Source organism: Semicossyphus pulcher, unplaced genomic scaffold, assembly GCF_022749685.1.
Source record: "Semicossyphus pulcher isolate SPU_LCO1_2020_fin unplaced genomic scaffold, fSemPul1.0.p SCAF_12, whole genome shotgun sequence".
In the NCBI taxonomy this organism is placed as follows: domain Eukaryota; kingdom Metazoa; phylum Chordata; class Actinopteri; order Labriformes; family Labridae; genus Semicossyphus; species Semicossyphus pulcher.
In genome coordinates this window covers 6,505,543-6,523,907 of record NW_027211626.1, presented here as the reverse complement: position 1 = coordinate 6,523,907, position 18,365 = coordinate 6,505,543, and the positions used below count along the sequence as shown (strand labels likewise).

The window sequence follows — 18,365 nt, the reverse complement described above, 5'->3', positions numbered from 1 at the left end:
TTGGTCTTGGTCAGTAAACTACCCATCAAGGCTATTAAACTGTCACAAAACAAATTGTTTTCTCTTTTTTAAATTTGAGATATGCAGTGATGTTTAGCGTTGCGCAGTATAAATGTCATCTATCTCTTCGCCTTGGTGACATCTTTGTGGTGTTTTGTCACGCAGATCTGGTTTTGACTGGTTTAATCTGGTCCTATGAGCATGCGCACTCGGTGTAAACAGGAAGAACAGACTAAAACTAGGGCGAAAATGATCGGACAAAACGGAACGTACATTTGTTTTTTTCTTAAATGTTACTCAACATAATTGTTGTGCGATACCACCTGATAGTCATTTCGGTTACATTTTGTAAAAGAAATTGCTAATTTTTAGATAACTTTGATAGACTCGCTAATAACGTAAGCAGGCTAACGATAGACAGGCAGTGACGGTTTATTACCTCCGGTTTTTTTGCTAGGCGAACTTGTCCGTTAAACTGCATTTCACAATAAGCTGGTAGTCTCGGAGTTAGGTTACTTTAAACGGAGATCAATCTCTAACAATGGTTCAAAAGGATAAGACGCTGGAGACTCCTCCAGTGGACGGTGTGCCGAGCCCCAGCCCAGTCTCCGGAGAGGCTTGTGCTGAGGCCCCTGGCCCGGCAGAAGATTCCGGCATTGCAGTTGAAGCAACGGGCCACAGGAAATTCATCAGTGGGGTCGTGGAAGGTAAAATTGAATGTTAAACAAAACAAAAAAATAAATAAATTTGCATTTGACCTGTATATACTCATAAGTAGGGCAAGGAAAATACCGCAGCAATCCTGCCTCCTGGGGTGCATGGCTGTTACCAGTAGAAAATAAATCATTTAGCGGGAGATCAACTGGTTAACATTCGGAAATCGATTATCGGAAATCAATTGTGGGTTACCTTAAAAAAACAAGATAACAAGCTAATCAATATAATCATGCATGGAGATTGTAAATCAATATTGTCAAACGTCGTTCACGGGTAAGAAGAAACCATTGGACTCTTACAATTTAACTTAAGATGGCAAATTAACATACTATTTGGCAAGTCACAATCATATTGACACATTTTTAAGGATAGATGAACTGTAACAGTCAAATGAGCAAAACTCGCATGTCTGATGGCACCTCCAGCCAAGCCCACACCTAGGGGCAAATTGCTAGTTGTAGTGGTCAAGCAGCTCAATATACAGAAGGAATATTGTTGATTAATAGCAATTCAGACTGCATGAAAACTGAATATACTGTACTTCTTATGTAGGTTTCTACGGTCGACCATGGACAATGGAACAAAGGAAAGAGTTGTTCAGAAGGTATGTTGAACTATGTGGACTATCAAAGCTTGCATTGTATCCCAATAATGTTATAGCTAGGTGATATGAGATTTTATACAGGATTTAAACAATGTTACCTTTCACAGGCAGCAGAAGTGGGGTCTCAATACATACCTTTATGCACCCAAAGATGACTACAAACACAGAATGTTCTGGAGAGAGCTGTACTCAGTGGAGGAAGCAGGTAAATATACAGAACCGATTCTTGTATTATTTGTTTTGGGGCTATCTTAGTTAAAGCACAGTTGTTAGCAAATTCTCAATTTTCCCAATCTATTTTCTAGAGCAACTGATGACATTAATTGGTGCTGCTAAGGAGCATGGGATAGAGTTCATCTATGCCATTTCCCCTGGACTGGACATTACCTTCTCCAATCAGAAAGAGGTTACTGCACTCAAGAGGAAACTTGATCAGGTATTTCAATATTTTGCATGACAGATGTATAAACATGTAAATATAAAAGTTGTGTTTGATTTAATTTCCAACCCTTCCTTCTCCTCCTCAGGTTACTCACTTTGGCTGCAAGTCATTTGCCTTACTTTTTGACGATATTGACCACAACATGTGCCCTGCTGATAAAGAGGTGTTCAGCTCATTTGCACACGCTCAGGTTTCCATCACCAACGAAATCTACCAGTACCTGGGAGAGCCCGAAACCTTCCTCTTTTGTCCTACAGGTACTTCAGTTCTATATCTGACTCCTTTGCACATTTAAAAACTTGTTTAATCCGTTTTCTTATTTACTGTGGGTCTGTTACCTTTTCTTAAAATGCAGAGTACTGTGGAACATTCTGCTACCCAAATGTTGCACAGTCTCCCTACCTGCACACAGTAGGAGAGAAACTACTGCCTGACATTGACGTGCTATGGACAGGTAAGTCTAACAGTTTCCAGTCAACCCGCCATTACTACTATTAAGCATACATTTAAGCAGGTCAGAGTAGAGGACAATTAACAAACAATGAATTCTGATATGTTTCTTTTTCTGCAGGCCCTAAGGTAGTGTCCAAAGATATCTCAGTGGAGTCTATTGAGGAGGTGTCTAGAATCCTAAGGAGAGCACCTGTGATCTGGGACAACATCCACGCCAATGATTATGACCAGAAGAGGCTTTTCTTGGGTCCCTACAAGGGCCGCTCCACAGAACTCATCCCCAGGCTGAAGGGGGTCCTCACCAACCCTAACTGCGAGTTTGAGTCCAACTTTGTAGCGATCCACACTTTGGCCACCTGGTACAAGTCTAACATGAACGGGGTCCGCAAAGATGTGGTAATGAGTAAGTATGATCTACTTGTTTGTCTTGATGATTTTGTGATGTCTCTATATGATCGTACGCCCTGTCATATGGTACTGCAATGCAGGTCTTCAATTCTCTTGTGTCTGTTTTTCTGTCTTGCCTTTTATCAGCGGATGGTGAGGACAGCACTGTGTCCATCCAGATCAAGTTAGAGAATGAGGGCAGTGACGAAGAACTGGAGACCGACATGCTCTACAGCCCACAGCTTGCTCTTAAACTGGCTCTCTCGGAGTGGCTGGGGGAGTTTTGTGTTCCTCATCAATACAACAGTAAGAGCAGTCCCATTATTATATCATATCTCTATGCTATTTTAGCACTAATACTTTGAGTACATTCATAGTGTTTGCATTGACAGCCTGATAGGATCATTTATGACAAAAGAACATGATGCAAATGAGACACAACTCTGTTTTCAGGCCGACAGGTGCCTCAGAGTGGTGCCAAAAGCACAGCCATCGACGTGTCGTCCATGGCCGCTCCCTCCCTCTGCTCTTCCACAACAGTCACAACTGTCTTCCAGCAGCCCATCATGTCTCCAGCCATGCCGCCACTCTGTCTGGATCCACTCTCACCGCTCTCACACCCGATGGCAAAGAGACCTCAGGAGGTAGAGGAGGTGAGGCAAAATAATAACATAACAACTGCAAGTGTTCAAACACTCATTTTCTTTAACATTTCTTTAATGTGAAGAAAGGCATCATATGTTTCTACAGAGGTAATATCTTTACTGTACGTGTGCAGGTTGAAGTGGAGAAGAAGGATTCAGATGAGGAGCCCATGGAGATGGTGGTTGAGAAGATGGTGGATGAACCAGAGCCAGAAGCAGAAGCTGACCCGGAGGAGAAGCACGCTGGTCCTATCCTAGCTGACAAGATGGCTGAGGACTTGAAGCCCATGGATACAGACAAGGAGATTCTGGCAGAGTCAAAGTCCCCAGAGGAGTCTATCCAGGAGGACTGTGGGAGTGATATTGCCCCCATGCAGACGGACGATCAGCTCAAACAGGTCCAGCAAGCATTTGTGAGTGTCTATTTCCCTTATATCTGCAATAGTAAACAAAAACAAATTAGTATTCCCTGCAAAGTCACATTATTGCTGTATTGTGTCCTCAGGATGTTTTTGTGCCTGGACCCAATGAGAAGCCCCTGTTCTTGGCAGAGCCCCTCACACTTGAGGACCTCAGCTTGCTGGCAGAGCTTTTCTACCTTCCTTATGAACATGGAAACAAGGCCATGCAGATGTTGAAGGAGTTCAACTGGCTAAGAGCCAACAGCAGCGTCGTCAGTGTCAACTGCAAGAGAAAGGAAACGGATAAGGTGGGTTGATTAACTGAAATAGACGCCAACGAGTTCTATCTGAGTAAACGAGTAATTTATTGACTTTGTGTGGAAGTGCTGGTTGCTGAACACAAAATGGTGGATGTGCACTACCTGTAATGCCCACTGGGTGGTGGGGTTGGAGTCGGAGAGTGCGTGCCCCTCACAGCATAGTGCTCCATAGCTTTCTTTATTAAACCATCTGCCTTTTCCTCTTAAACATTTTGACATGTCACAAAAAAGATGTGATGTCACGTCAAAGTTATCATGGCTTAGTGTGACCTCTGAATAAATCAGAACCGTTGTTATTCTTATAAGTAAAACCTTTGCTTTTTTATTTGGTCAAACAAAAATGTCCACAAAAGTTCAGTTCTGGCCTTTCCAAACATTATTTGTTCTTCTTCTCCATCACCGTGTTTTCTGTAGGTAGAAGAATGGCAATCAAGGGCAGAGAAGTTCGAGGAGATGTGCTGCTCGGTCATCCACATGTTCACACGACTGTCCAATTCAGCCAACCGCACCATCCTCTACGACCTCTACCCTTACATCTGGGACATCAAGAGCATCATTTCTATGGTCAAGTCTTTTGTTCAGTGGCTAGGTATGTATGAGCGGAACCACAGGGCGCAAACTCTTAGAGAACAGTAGTGTAGCAATAGTCAGATCAAGCCCAGTAATCCTGACTTAAGTAGTTCTCTGAGACACACTTACACAAACATGTAATTTATATGAAGAAAAAACACTTAAGTGATTGATTATTAAGCTTGCATGGATTATGTAGTAGTCCAGTGCTTTGTCCTTTTAAAGAGGCTGATTTGTTATCATTTTACACATCCTGCACAGTCTGCTTACCAGATGGCACCATAACTAAATGACTTGGCTTTTAGAGACCTTGGCAGTCTCCCATATATGGTGAGAATTTGAGGAGTGGCCCCTTTAATTGAAGGCAGTTTATTATAGATCAGCTGAGCAGAGATCAGACCAGATGCATCACCTATCATTAGTTAGTTTCTATAAATGGCTCTTATTTCACACGTTTTTTGTTTCTTTTTTTTTTCTTTTTACATCTGACTAAATGCTGCTTGCACTGCTAGCATCCACCTGATTTAGTTCATAACAAGCTGCTCCATCTCGGTGATATCTAAACTGAGTCCCTGTGGCAAACAGCCCAGCAGGGTGACTGCTGCTTGCTGTGTATCCAGTAACATCACTGCTGCATTCCCACACAGACACACTTGCTTCCATCTCTCTGTCTGTGGGGATGGGAGCCAGGGGGAAGTCCCCATCCCCTGCGCCCCCCCTCCTCCTCCATGCCCTAGCGCGCACGCGAGCTTGGAGAGCAACTTGACTGACTGAATAACCATGGAAGGCCATTCTGGTGCATAAAATAAGTAGAAATATTTGAATTGGCCCCTTTTTTCAGCTGGTTGTAACATGAACCATATAACTTTATATCAGGAAGTTTTTTACCCGTACCTCGCTAAATGTTTTAACAGTTCTGTGTCCTCAATCTGTATCAGGGTGCGATTCATCTCCTTGTATAAGAGAAGGTTTTCTCTCTCTCTCTCTTTGTCTGCTTCTTTCTTTCCCTCAAACTTTCTCTCATTCTTATTGATGATTCACTGTGATGCAGTTTGAGTGACATTTAGCCTTGAGAAAACATCTCCATCTTATTGTGGAGTGTTCTTTTGAATCGTCTGAAGCACCAGCATGGTCTGTAGGTTATCCCCCTGTAACCAAGTTTCATTCGCAGGTTTCTGTCCTGTCCGGCTATATGGTAAAGCCGAGACCTCTGACCCGCAGTACACAGCAGGCAGCATACCCACACTGGCTACACCACATCAAAACTCCCCACTACTGGTTCTATTCCCCAGTAAATGATTCGAACAACTCAAGCAACATTGAGGAAACTGAGTGCCCCATAAATAATCTTCTAATCTGCAGTGTCATTAACTGCCTCATGGTTGACTTCTGCTGTGGCTATCAGCAGGTTTTGAAATCCTTCCCCATGTTATCCCTGAATAGAAGCTGTGCAGCCGGCACTTAGTCACAACCTCCCTGGTTATTGTACTGAGAACACTTACTAATGACTATGTTCTACTGTTTTCTCCCTTCATCATGTACAGATGGAAGAATCCACAGTACAAGTTTCTACTGCTATTGGATCGACAGTGGCCGATGTATGCACTACTGGCGTTGTCCCTTTCTGTAGCTCATGTTTGAAGTGGACATATTTCTTAAACTAGATTTATAGATTTAAAAGATTTATTTGGAGGAAAGGAAGCAGCCCTTCGGATGAAGTCACATTTTGCGCAGCGATTTAGCTCTGAATCCTGAAGTGTTAACTCCCAAATTTCTCTCTAACTTGCAGCATCTCTCTAACTTGTTTTTTTGTTTCTGTCAGTAGGCCTATAGATGGGCTCACACCAGCCTGATGCACCTACTCAAGGGGATTTACACTTGTCTTTCAACTGTAACATGACTACGTTATCTGTTGGCATGCTCACGCATACATTTGCTAGACCATGCAGAAACAAGAGTTACATATCTCTAACATAACTGTGATCAAGTTAAGACACTGCAGTCTGAATATGTAACTCAGGTGGAAGTCATCCACTTACTTTGTGGGTTTTGGGTTTTTTGATTTGGGTAAGCGACAAGTTCAGAGTCCCTCCCCGTAGGTGCATCTGCGTGCTGTGTCGTGCCAGTTCATCAGAGGAATTGTTTTAAGTGTCAGGGCGAGGTTGATATGTAACCCAGTGTTAAGTGTCCTTCGCCGCGCGCTGCATTTGTCTGGTCACATGACAGGGCTTGTTATCAACCATGGTCAGACTTGGTAAGCGGCAACGCTAGTCCACACAGACTGTAACTGCTCTGTGTGCTTTATATATATATCCTCCTTTTTATGTGCGCTGTCCCTGCACTGTATTTCATCTTTGACGTGCCCTAAATCAGCTTTAAAGCTAGTCAGCTGCCCTTTAACTCAGGGTACGCTCACACTACCTCTTGCTCTGACTTCCTGGTTTGATGACTCATGCCGTTGATCATGTGACGAGGCAGATAAGATGAGAATGTGACTTCAGACGGGGTGCTAAGATCAGTGGGGTGATAGCAGCTGAAGCTTACCTTTGTATTCCATAGGCAGGTTATGGCTCTGATGGTGAGTGTAATATTTATGAGATCCGTCAGCTTTTCAAAGTAGTACGATCCTTAAGGAAACACAGAGGGGGCTAAAATACAGCTTATCCTGTTCTTTCAGTTTTATGGTGGCATGCGCTCGGCTGCATGAAAGAAGATATTCTTAAGAGCTGCAAACCATGTAAAATGTCGCAGTTGAGTCCATTTCCTCTTACAAACACGTAAGCTTTAGTTGCTTGAGCCCCATTTTATTCTAAAATATTTCCTCTGAATATAATTTATCTATTCCAAATCGAGTCCTTTTTATGGTTTAATACTTTACTATACAAAATTAAATTAATATATATGGATTATGCTATTAGATACATATGACCCCTTCCTCCTCATTCCCCCCCCACTCCCTTCATCTGTGTCAGAGGCCCCATCCTGTAGTAACAATGTCCGCTTGGCTCTGCTCCTAACAGGGTGTCGTAGTCAGTCCTCAGCACAATTCCTTAGAGGAGACCAAGAGCCCTGGGCCTTTAGGGGAGGTCTAGCAGGAGAGTTCCAGGTATCTAATGCACCGAATTTACAGAAATCAAATGGAAAAAAAGCGTGTTGTTAGCAAAGACACAATGGTTATATGTGCGTAGGTATGAAGGGCTTTGGTCTGTCGAAGGTGAGCTGATTGTTATTGGTCGGACATCCCCTCGACTTGTTCTCCAAAGACATTCACGTCCCTGTAGTCCTTTTGGATATCATCCTTCTGTGGGTGGGTACTGGGTGACCTTAAGCCTAAAAGACCAAAGAGGTTCCAGCCAGTGTTTGGCATGGCATTTTGTGAGTGCTTTAATTTGAATTTCTTTCAGCAACTGCCCAAGGAGATGCTGCTTTCCCCACAGCGCACGCAGCGCAAGCGAGCATGGCTAGGTTTTATTTTCATGACATCTCATTTCTTTGCAGGAAAGCACAGCGCACAAATTACCAAGCCAGCCCTTTGCAAGCGCATGCGCAAGCACTGCAGCGCCAGCGAGAACGCAAGCATGTTTGCAATGGGAAAACTCCATGATAAAACACACCTATCCAGCCTAAAGTAGTAGCTCCATCCATGGAGAAAAGCAAGACTCATTATGGCAACAGATATACAATTGAAAGCCTCTGTTTGCTCACTTTTAATTTACTGCTTTGTTTTTTTCCTGGAGTTCTCTCTTTCTCTGCGCAAGCATCATTATTTTTCTCAACAGGAGGGCCCTGCGCAGCGAAATATTGCGATGTCTTTCAAAAGGGAAAGGAGCATCTCCTTCAGCCAGTGAAGCCTTAGTCAGACCAAAACACCACCCTTGTTTACTACACATGAAAAGCAATACGTGTGTGCTTTTTGCGCTATGTTCCTTTAGCAAAAAAGACAAATCTGTGATGTTTGCTCGTGTTGCCCACTATCAAATCAACAAGGAATGCTACTTTTTACTTTGTTTTTCTTACAGTTGTTGACTTACGAAAGCACCTTGCTTTCTTCTGTAGTTCCTTTTGGTTTGATAGTGGCACAACTGTTGCAAATGCAGAGTGAGGCAGTGACTCAAAGTCACACACCACCTGGTCTGAGTGAAACTGAACCTGTTTCTTTTGATGCCCACAGAGATTGTTGCCAATAGAGGGGGCAAACGATCTTTTCTACCAACCTCCACCTTCCATGCCAACTTCCAAAATCTATTCCATACGGCCATACTTTCCCAAAGACGAGGTAAGTTGATTGTCTGTATGTTTTTTATCTCCTATGTTCTCATTATTAAGAGCTCAAGTCACTAAGCATGAATTATTTTACAACCAAATTGTTATAAATGTCTGGATGCAGAAATGTTGTTGGCCAGTTGCTAGTATTCCCAGCAGAACTGACCTAGTTTAAGCTGTAAATGCTTTGCACTCAGTGTGCCACAGTTTTATGTTCAGCAGCTCAGCAGACATATGTGATGAATGTAAAGGAGGCGTCAGGTTGAACATTTCACGTTGGGCTTTTATATTCAGTGTTAAAAGATAAAGTAATTGGTCAATTTGCTGGAAGATGATGTTAAATAATTTCCTACAATTTCAGCCGTTTCTTTTTCTTTCTTTTTGCAGGCTGCGGTTTATAAAATCTGCAAAGAAATGTTCTTTGAAGGACTGGAGGATGCCCCTTTCTCTGATGATGATCCTGACCTCATAGGAGACAGGTAAAAACAGAGATGACGCTTGGGCTTCAGTTTTTCCATTCAAATCAACATGCTGACAAAATCCTTCCTCCATGTTCACAGGTTAGTAGGAGGTCTCCTGACTCTGAGCTCAGACTATGGGTTTGTGTTAGAGGACGATGAAGGTGTCTGCGGTTACGCTCTTGGCACAGTAGATGTCAAGCCCTTCATCAAGAAATGCAGTTTGAACTGGACTCCTTTCATGCAGGAGAAATACCACAAACCTGATGGTCAGGATGATCTCACAGAGGCTGAGGTGAGATGCTAAAAATGCTACCTGTATCAGGGCTCAAATGATTGTGTCTGCTGTTACTGAACGTTACTTTACCATCTCTGCATGGTCCTTGTAGAAAATGATGCTGAGTTTCCATGAAGAGGAGGAGGGTCTGCCAGAGTCTTTCCTCTCCAACTTCCCCTCTCTCATCAAGGTCGACATTCAAGGCAAGGTCACTGACCCCAGTGTGGCCAAAAGCATGATGGGATGTCTTCTATCTTCTCTGAAGGCCAACGGTAGGTGGTGGCCAGCTTCAGTTCCTCTTTTGCCTTATTTAGCATCCAATGAGCGAGTATCAATCAGGTGTCACAAATATAGCACAATGAAGCTTAAAGGGCCAGGTCCTTGATTTTCAATCTCTGTCCTATCATGCTATCATGGGGAGCTAATGCCATTATGGTAGGAAAAAATGCAATTTCTATTACGTGAAACGCATCATCTGGCGGAGGCCAGGGAGCTTGCTAAACTATATTGCTAAACTATATTTAAAATGTAATCATTTATTCCGGTGCCTTGAAACGCTGCCTGCTCTCCCGTTTTCCCTCCCAGACATTCCACATTTATAACTGAATCATGTCTCGTTCAAAATCGTCAGGTTTGAAATGTAGACTGCAGACCCGAAGTTTTTGTAGACGATCCACCGGTATATTCTCGTCGTATTTCAGATTCTGTACGGCTCTGAGCCATTGCCTGCTGCGAAAACGGTGGTATTCCACTACAGTGTCTATCACTGGGCCGTTCCTTTCAGAGGGAAGGTCGCAATGCACGCTGGGTGTTGTAGGAATGTAGAACGGTCGAAACCACAAGCTGTTTTACAGCTATGGCGCCAAATTCAAATATTATTGGTTCTATCGATTACAGAGAACACCAGCTTTGACTGACAGTGGCTTTTGCCAGGGGTGAACTGCTCCGTTGAATAATCTTCTCTTCCTGACATAGGCATTGAACCATTTTATAATTGGTCAGGGACACATTAGAAGATTGAAGTCAGTTTAATGTGGGCAAAATGATCATTGGAGAGACAATGTTTGGGGGTTTTTTTTTTCCTAATTCAGATTTTTTTCCTTTACTTCCAGGGTCCCACGGTGCATTCTGTAAGGTTCGTCAGACTGATAAGAGAATGTTGGACTTCTATGGTAAGCTGGGATGCTTTGAGGTGGCCAAAATGGAGGGCTTTCCCAAAGACGTCATCATTATGGGACGCAGCCTATGAAGAAACATCCTGCTACAATAACAGAGACACAGATAGAGAGAGCAAGTCAACGTGGCTTGAACATGTTTGCTACCTTCATGAGGAAAACCTCCATGATGATTTTATACTACATCGCCATCTGGGCTAGCCCCTGGAGTCCTCTTTTTAGGATTTGTGTACAGAAGCACAGCGGTGGCACGCACAGATTCCCCGTGCTGCCCTTAGATGTTATGGCTCTGTTGGATTCAGCAGATCTGAAGCTAATAGGCTGAGGAGGGATCTGTAGTCAGATGATTAGAGCCAGCATGGAAGAGTGGCACTCCAGCATTGATTTCTGGGGTCCCACTTGTCATTTACCTCCAGGAGGCAGGAAGCGATTACTCCAAAAGCCTTTTTCTGACTGAATCCAGTAGCCATTACATGGATATTGCCCGCATGCCCTAACGCGAAGTGTCTGTATCTGAAATGGAGGCAGAGCTGTGAAATGAGGGCGACCTGTATCTCAGGTTGCGTCCTGCTTTCCCAGCTTTAACATAGAGAAACAACACAGCCGTCGACAGAAGTAGGACACTTTTTTTACAGGATGTGAGGTGCTGTGCGAGTTTGCCTTTCATCATCACATCATGGTATTGCTCCACAATAGACTTGAAGACGGAGGCCTTCACAGCGGTGTGTTGCTTACAAAAAGTGGTCTGGAAATTCTGTACATATGAAGGGTGGAAAATTGTAGCTCTCGGGGTTCGTGAGACTCTTCATCAAAGATCCTCACCGACCAGAAAAGGAGAAGTATTTGTTGAGACCGTAAAAGACTCAACCAGGAGGTCTTCTGAATTTCCGTTCAAGTAGAAGTAGACATTTGGAAAGCAATAGAGAAGCTTCTACAAGTTTACAAACATCGTCTATTTTTGTTCAGCGCTTTGCTTGTGGCCATTTTTCTTTTTTATAACTCAGCAATTTGTTTGCTTATTTCCCCTTTAAGCTATTGCCTTTGTGTTCATTGCCTTTGGATTTTAGGTTTATATTACAGATCCAAGTGTCTTCAGTGTAAAGGCTTTCTCACAGGAGTCACAGCTGGAGAAGGTTCATTTGGACATTGGCCTTGTTTTTGCTCAAATTCCAGACATGTCGCCTGACATTGACAGTCACATGTCTTCTATCGAATACCAAACTGCAGCGCAGAAATCCTTAAGTTAACCGAAGCACACTGACAGCCCTATAGCTCTGTCAGCCAAAGGTCAGACTGTCTTGTGAAGTTATGTAAAAGGAACAATTTAAATTGGGATACATTCATTTAAATAAATAAGAATCCTAAAGCCTTGGGAGCATAAAACGTCTCAAAGCTGCTCAGTTTTTTCTTAACCACTTATTCCAAACCTGACTTGTAAAGCAGCAGGTAATCTGGGCTTTGTTCAAGAGATGTGTCGTCCTACAAAGTATAATTTAGCTTGTCTTTGTTAACAGAATATAATCAGTTTACACCTGTTATCTTGCTTCCCTTGTTGTATTGTTTATAGCTAACTCTTAAATGAATGTCTTCTCAGTCGAGCATTGGTGAGCAGTACTGCAGAAGTTAAATCCTGCCACCAAAGTGGTACTGACTCCCACACTGTTGAACTGTAGCTGTGGGGGCTTGGAGCAGAAATTCCTAGGCCTTTTCCTACCTGTCCATAGAATGTTTTATATTCTGATGCATTTCCCATTTGTTTTTGTAAATGTATGTAGTTACTTAAAAAGAAAAACACTTTGACTCATAGATAGGAGTGTTCTGTTGGTTACATGAGGATCATCAGTTGCTCTTCGGTAGCTGCCTGCCAATGTGATGTTTTGATACTGTGTACATTCATAATGTGCATGAGGTGTATTGGATTTGCTGTGGCGGTCATTAGAATAACCTCATCTCATGCTGCATAGAGAAAGAAGCATGTCACTCACCTCTATGAGCATAATACTGTAGTACGCTGACAGTCTGTAAACACTGTCAATCATAAGTGTTATTATTTTGTATATCTTTATTGATACTGTGGCTAGCACTCTGTTGTCCTTGAAGGAAAAGAAAATCCAGGCCTTGTTACAGCGCATCCTGCCTGGCTGTGTTTCAGCAAGGTGTGAATATCAACAACAGACCGGCTGTTCGCCTGGAGAAGTGATGGCAGGATTTTCACACTTGTTTTAAATGGTTCTTTTTTTTAAGTTGTCGATGCTCGAGCTTTCTCCTCTGCCAACCGGGTTTGATAGAAACAGGCTGTGACTGAGAGAAAGGGCTCCACTTGTACATTTTGGTTATCTGAGGTTAAGGGGAGGGGAGGGGGCTGTGGGTTGTCATAAAAGTGACAGTTTGACCAATGTAAAATTTGTATGTAAGATACATAATATTAAAAATAAATAAACCATAATATGTTACTTTGTTGCTTTGTGTCATTTGTATTGCACAGTGAGACTGTGAAGACTAAAAGGATGAAAAATTCAGTTATTTAATCTTTCTTCTCTCTGGTTCTGTTTCGACAAATTAAAGTAAGGTTGTGCCTGAACAAGGAGAAATATGAAGTCATTAAATACAAAAGGTTTGGTACTGTTAGCAAAAATGTGATCCATGATTTAATATCCCTGTGACGTCTTTATAAACTTAACCAAGTTCCATTTGTGGATATATATAAGAACTTGCTTTAGTCCTAAAACAAGCCCTTCACTTAAATAAATCATATTTAAATCCTCGGGCACATTTTTTTGCTAAAATACAACACATTTTCTCATTCCTAAGACAGCCACACATAGCAGATTTTTTTTTTTTAGAATAGTCTTTAACAGATATGTGTCGTTATTCTTGTATATATCTTGTTGAGTCCCATGCATTATATTTTATTTTTCATACTTATCTGTATGCTTAAATTACTAAAACATTTTTATAAAATATTTTATCTAAGTTTATTGGGTAACTTTTAATACATCTTAGAGGGAAAAAAGTTTTTTGAGGTCGAATAATTCATGCTTGTGTGTGTGTGTGTGTGTGTGTGTGTGTGTGTTTCTGTCAACATACACAAAAAAGTAGTGTCAACAGTCAAAACACAATATAAACAAAACAAATCTTTCATGAAATAAATGCGAGAGTATGACAATTGGTTCTCACGAAAACATTTAAGATATTGCCTACAGCCATTGTTTTGATAGCTTTTTTGTTATGTGACGTACAAATCATAGACATGTATTGTTCTATTTCCTTCATAAAAACAAAGAACTGAGATTTCTTTGTTTGTAAATTTACATTTGTGAATGTGTAATTTAGAATAATTCATGCTTGGAGGAGGCAGAAGAAAAATCATCACCGAGCAACCGTCGCACAGTGATGACGCACTGCACATGCGCATGCTTGCGACGTGCTTGTTATTTTTCGCGGAGGGTTCATTTTGCTGTGAAGTGTGACTAGTTAACCTACATTTAAATCTTCGACAAAATGTCTTTCACCGAAGATGACTCGTCTGATGTCGGACTAGCTGGTCAATCAAAGTTGGAGAGCTTCCTGTTCAGTAAGAAACATTATGACACATGTTATCAGTGCAGCTCTGTTGGTGCACACGTGGGTCCTCTCAGTGATGTTCCGACAGTGAAGAACCTGCTTTAATATGTTGTACACCATTCTGTTTCTTGAACTATCTAATACTGCTTTAACTAGACCAAACTAACAAAGATCTTGCGGGTTTTGATGTGTCTTCCAGGCCAAGAGCTGTCCTCCAAAGTACCTTTTTTCACTTTCCAAGGAGATGAAGAGGAGGACCTGGAACACTTCCTTGAACTCAGAACAGTATGTACAATTGCAACAGAGTTTGTGTAACGAAATTCACATGTTATGAAAGTCTTCACCCTAAACAGTTTAAAGCAGGGCTTACTGATCAGTATGTATTAAAAGCTGCTAAACCGTAGTTTTATTTTTCATATTTTCTATTTGGTCTTATATCTATGGATAATTCCTCATTCAAATTATTGTTTGTTATTCCTGCAGATTTGTCTGGGAGAGGGCGCCAAGGAGGAGAGTAATGTGGTGGAAGTTACGGCCATGAATCACCAAGGAAAGAATATTTCGGTGCCAATCGCCAACCTTCACATCAGCTGTCTGCCCATGGTACAGTGCTGTGATTTCTCTGTACATGCAGGTTACTGCAGCACACATGGTAGAGATGTACCTGGAAGTGGAAATCATTGAAGTGCAATTACATTGTAGAAGAGTTTACAGGTGTCTGCACTTTATTTGACAATTCTGACAACTTTTTTCTGTTACTCCCTAAATGTTTTACCCTAATATCTTTACTTTTTACTCTCATTTTAAAAACAGACTCGGTACTTTAGCTTTAACGCATTTCAGGGGAATTAGAGATGATTTTTTGTTGTGCGTCATTGCACACTGCCTTCCCAGCATCAAATAGAACATATTTAATCTGTCACGAGTAACAGTTCGCTTTGCTCAAAACCAGCCGGTAAAAAGTCTTTCAGTGGTCTACTTTTTACTTTTGTACAGCCAGTACTCTGTGCTTTATAACTTTTACTTCAGTAAGTTGTCCGTGTTTAAACTTTAACAAAAGAGAATTGTTTTGCTATATCTGGATGTATCTCATATTTTTTTTTACCTTGTTTTCCTCAGGTGAGTCTGGGAGAGTTTGAGCTGAAAGCACCAGTGACCATCCGGCTAAAGGCTGGGACAGGACCCGTTACGGTCAGCGGGTTACACCTCATAGGTAACACTTAACAAAAAGCCCCCAGTGCTTTGATACATTGTTTTGTGGCCTTGTGAGAAAAAAGGTCTGTTTTGAGGAGTCTGTCTGTGCATATTAAAAGAATAATCTGCAAATTAATTGATAATGAAAATAGCGATTAGCGGCATTAGCTGCATTTTCTTGGGGGAAAATAATTGCATTTACCAAACTACTGATATGTTGCTTCATAATGTGCTGATGATGCTAAAGTCAATCAGCTAGAGTCACCTTGGTGTTCTCCTAAGTTGTATTAGAATTGCTGGGATACAATTTGAATTCATGAGGTTTTAAAACACTAGTTTCTTTATTCAGTTTCTTCTCTATTTGACCCAACTGCGTTAAAGGTTAACTGTATCTTTTGGCAAAAAAATGTCAAATTCCTTCTCTAGTAAGACCTTTGACACTTTGATATATATTTCACTTCTAAGTTTTAAACGTATATTTGAATTATTTATTAAAAAATGTGTAATGAACACGTATCAGTACTGCAGGGCAAGCTGCATGATCAGGATTAAACACCATCTCTCACCTCTGGTTGTAATGAGTGTGTGACGCTGCATCTAACCATCTGTGCATGAGGTCAATTGAAAGGGCAGGTGAAATAAACGCCACCGTTTTGGCCGTTTAATAAAATGCAGTATCAGAATTATACACAAGATGTGATTTAACATTGTCTCCTGTTCTTGTGCAGCCTCACAGGTCGAAGAGTCTGACCTGTCCGAGGATGATGAAGACGATTATGATGAGGAGGAGGAGGAAGAGATCACCCCCATTAAACCAGCAAAGAAGAAGCAGAAGCAGTAGGTGGAGAGGTCACTGATGGGGTCTTTTGGAACGGGCTCACTCATTCGGTTGAACGTGTTCAGTGAGAACACGTTTTTTGTACGGGATGGACACATTTTATTCTGAAATTCTCACCTCTTCACTCGTCAGTTTCTCTTGTTTCGAAGCCGTTAATTGACCTGCGGTTTAGACCCACCCTCACTTAAAAGAACTGTTTTCTATGAAATGCTCCCCAGCATTTTAAACTGTATATGATCAACACTTACATGGATTTATTGTATCAGTATCAGTGGGAAAAGTGTCTTTTACCACCAGTGGATTCAGGAACTGTTTGAAGATACTCTAGTCATAGTAAAAACATCATGTGTGAGTGTGTGACTGAGTGTGTAAGTGTATGACTGAATAAGTGTGTGTGTGCGTATTTTCCAGATTGTGAGTCTATCTGAATGGTGCCATGAGATATTTTACATACACACAGTTTATTAAATGTTCTTGGTTCACAAGAGTATTGCAATTTCCAGTTGTTTGTTATCCCAAAATACTGTTTTTCTATGTGATATGTCAATCATAAATGTGAAGATTTTGTACTTAAAGTGGATGCATAAAAAATTGCCTGTGTTCTGTTTTACCTTTTCTTTTGAATTGAATTGAACAGTTAAGTTTAGCCTCTAATCTAAAATGATATACACTTTATGTCAAATAGGTGCCCTCTGTAGAGCATACATACCGCAGAGAGCAGTTTTGTGAAGTCTACACATGTCAAACCAACAGGAAACTGTAAACCCAATTTGAGCGGTAAATTATGAGCAACAACTCAGACAAAACGATAATAATAAAAAAATAAAATGTCAGACTCCAATCTGACACACAAGTAAATAAAACAGACAAACAGATGTATTAATATGATAAAAAGGCAGTAATAGAAGGGGACCTAATCCAGACCTGATAATAAAACTGTTCTGCATGGACACCGGGTTGGGGTCTTAGGGTCTGGGTGGACCCATGTACACCTCAAATATGCAATAAGGGATGCAATTGTTAGCTTTAAATGACAGTAAATAATATTTAGGTAAAATTACATGATCCAAATGAAGTCTTGTTTGTCAAATTGTTTTATTACAATTTGGTCCCTGAAATCATCCTCTGCTGGGATTAGGATGATCTCTTGTATCAAAGGTATTACAATCCATTTAAGCATTTTGGAACCGATTTTATACAGATGAAAAAACAATACTGGATTTCCTGATATATCGTCTCATGACGTCCAGAGTTACGCATAGATAACAAACATAAATATCAAAACATAACATATAAACAAAGGCAAGTACTACAATATTACAAAGTGGCTGTAGTGCATCATGTTTAACACCCCGTGCTCAGTCCATACATGAACCCTGCGGCCTACTTGGAGCCCAAACGCTGATTTAATAGCTTGACAGACTGAGGGACAAAAGAGTTCCTCAGTCTATTCAGTCGAGCTAGGAAGGTAAGAAACAAAACAAGGAATAACCTCAGCTGGGGAGAGTGTCTGCATACATACCACCAGAGTGAGAAACCCTCGCAGGGTCATGTGACAGATATCAAATCAATGTACAACAATCCTCAACCACTTAATGTCACCTTGACTTGCAGCAGGTGCTGCTGCTTCTTATTTTCTGACTCATAAACCACATCCAACCGGTGAGCGCTGAGTGGGAGTTCTGTGATCCTTTATACCATTTTTATTGGGTATAGGGGTTTTATGGTCCAGCATCTGTGTGCGGCATTAAGCCGTCACCTCCGGGTAGAGGTTAAAGCCGTGTCTTGTCTCTGCAGCATAAGCAGCACAGACAAGCATGTACAAAGATTTGTAACGAAGAAGGAGGATCACTCCCTGCCAAATAATTAAATGTAGTTTTATTTGATGCAGTTGTCACTGACCAGCATTGCAATGGTCTGCATAGTTGTGGTCAGTTGCAACATCTGACCTCTTCCTTTTAAAATATATTGTGAATGATATCTTATACGTAATCATCTTTAAATTGTAAGTTCAATATCTCGAAATGTGTTTGGTCTAGTCCGACGTGTCTCTAAGAG

General features: G+C 41.4%; 2 protein-coding genes across 2 annotated transcripts; both read left to right on the top strand.

The window, feature by feature from the left end:
• The first annotated feature begins 231 nt into the window (after nt 1-231).
• On the top strand, nt 232-13,146 carry oga (O-GlcNAcase). The gene is made up of 18 exons (XM_069658207.1): nt 232-707; nt 1,270-1,321; nt 1,429-1,526; nt 1,627-1,757; nt 1,849-2,020; nt 2,119-2,217; nt 2,335-2,619; nt 2,751-2,909; nt 3,057-3,256; nt 3,382-3,660; nt 3,753-3,956; nt 4,383-4,557; nt 7,559-7,644; nt 8,710-8,814; nt 9,189-9,280; nt 9,362-9,554; nt 9,649-9,808; nt 10,649-13,146. Exons 1-18 carry the CDS (start codon nt 542-544, stop codon nt 10,783-10,785), a joined length of 2,793 nt encoding a protein of 930 aa, XP_069514308.1. The 5' UTR covers nt 232-541; the 3' UTR covers nt 10,786-13,146.
• Nucleotides 13,147-14,164: 1,018 nt separating this feature from the next.
• Nucleotides 14,165-16,907, top strand: npm3 (nucleophosmin/nucleoplasmin, 3). The gene is made up of 5 exons (XM_069659102.1): nt 14,165-14,285; nt 14,475-14,560; nt 14,759-14,878; nt 15,395-15,488; nt 16,198-16,907. The coding sequence occupies exons 1-5, from the start codon at nt 14,213-14,215 to the stop codon at nt 16,308-16,310; spliced, it is 486 nt and encodes a 161-aa protein (XP_069515203.1). The 5' UTR covers nt 14,165-14,212; the 3' UTR covers nt 16,311-16,907.
• The last annotated feature ends 1,458 nt before the right edge of the window (nt 16,908-18,365 follow it).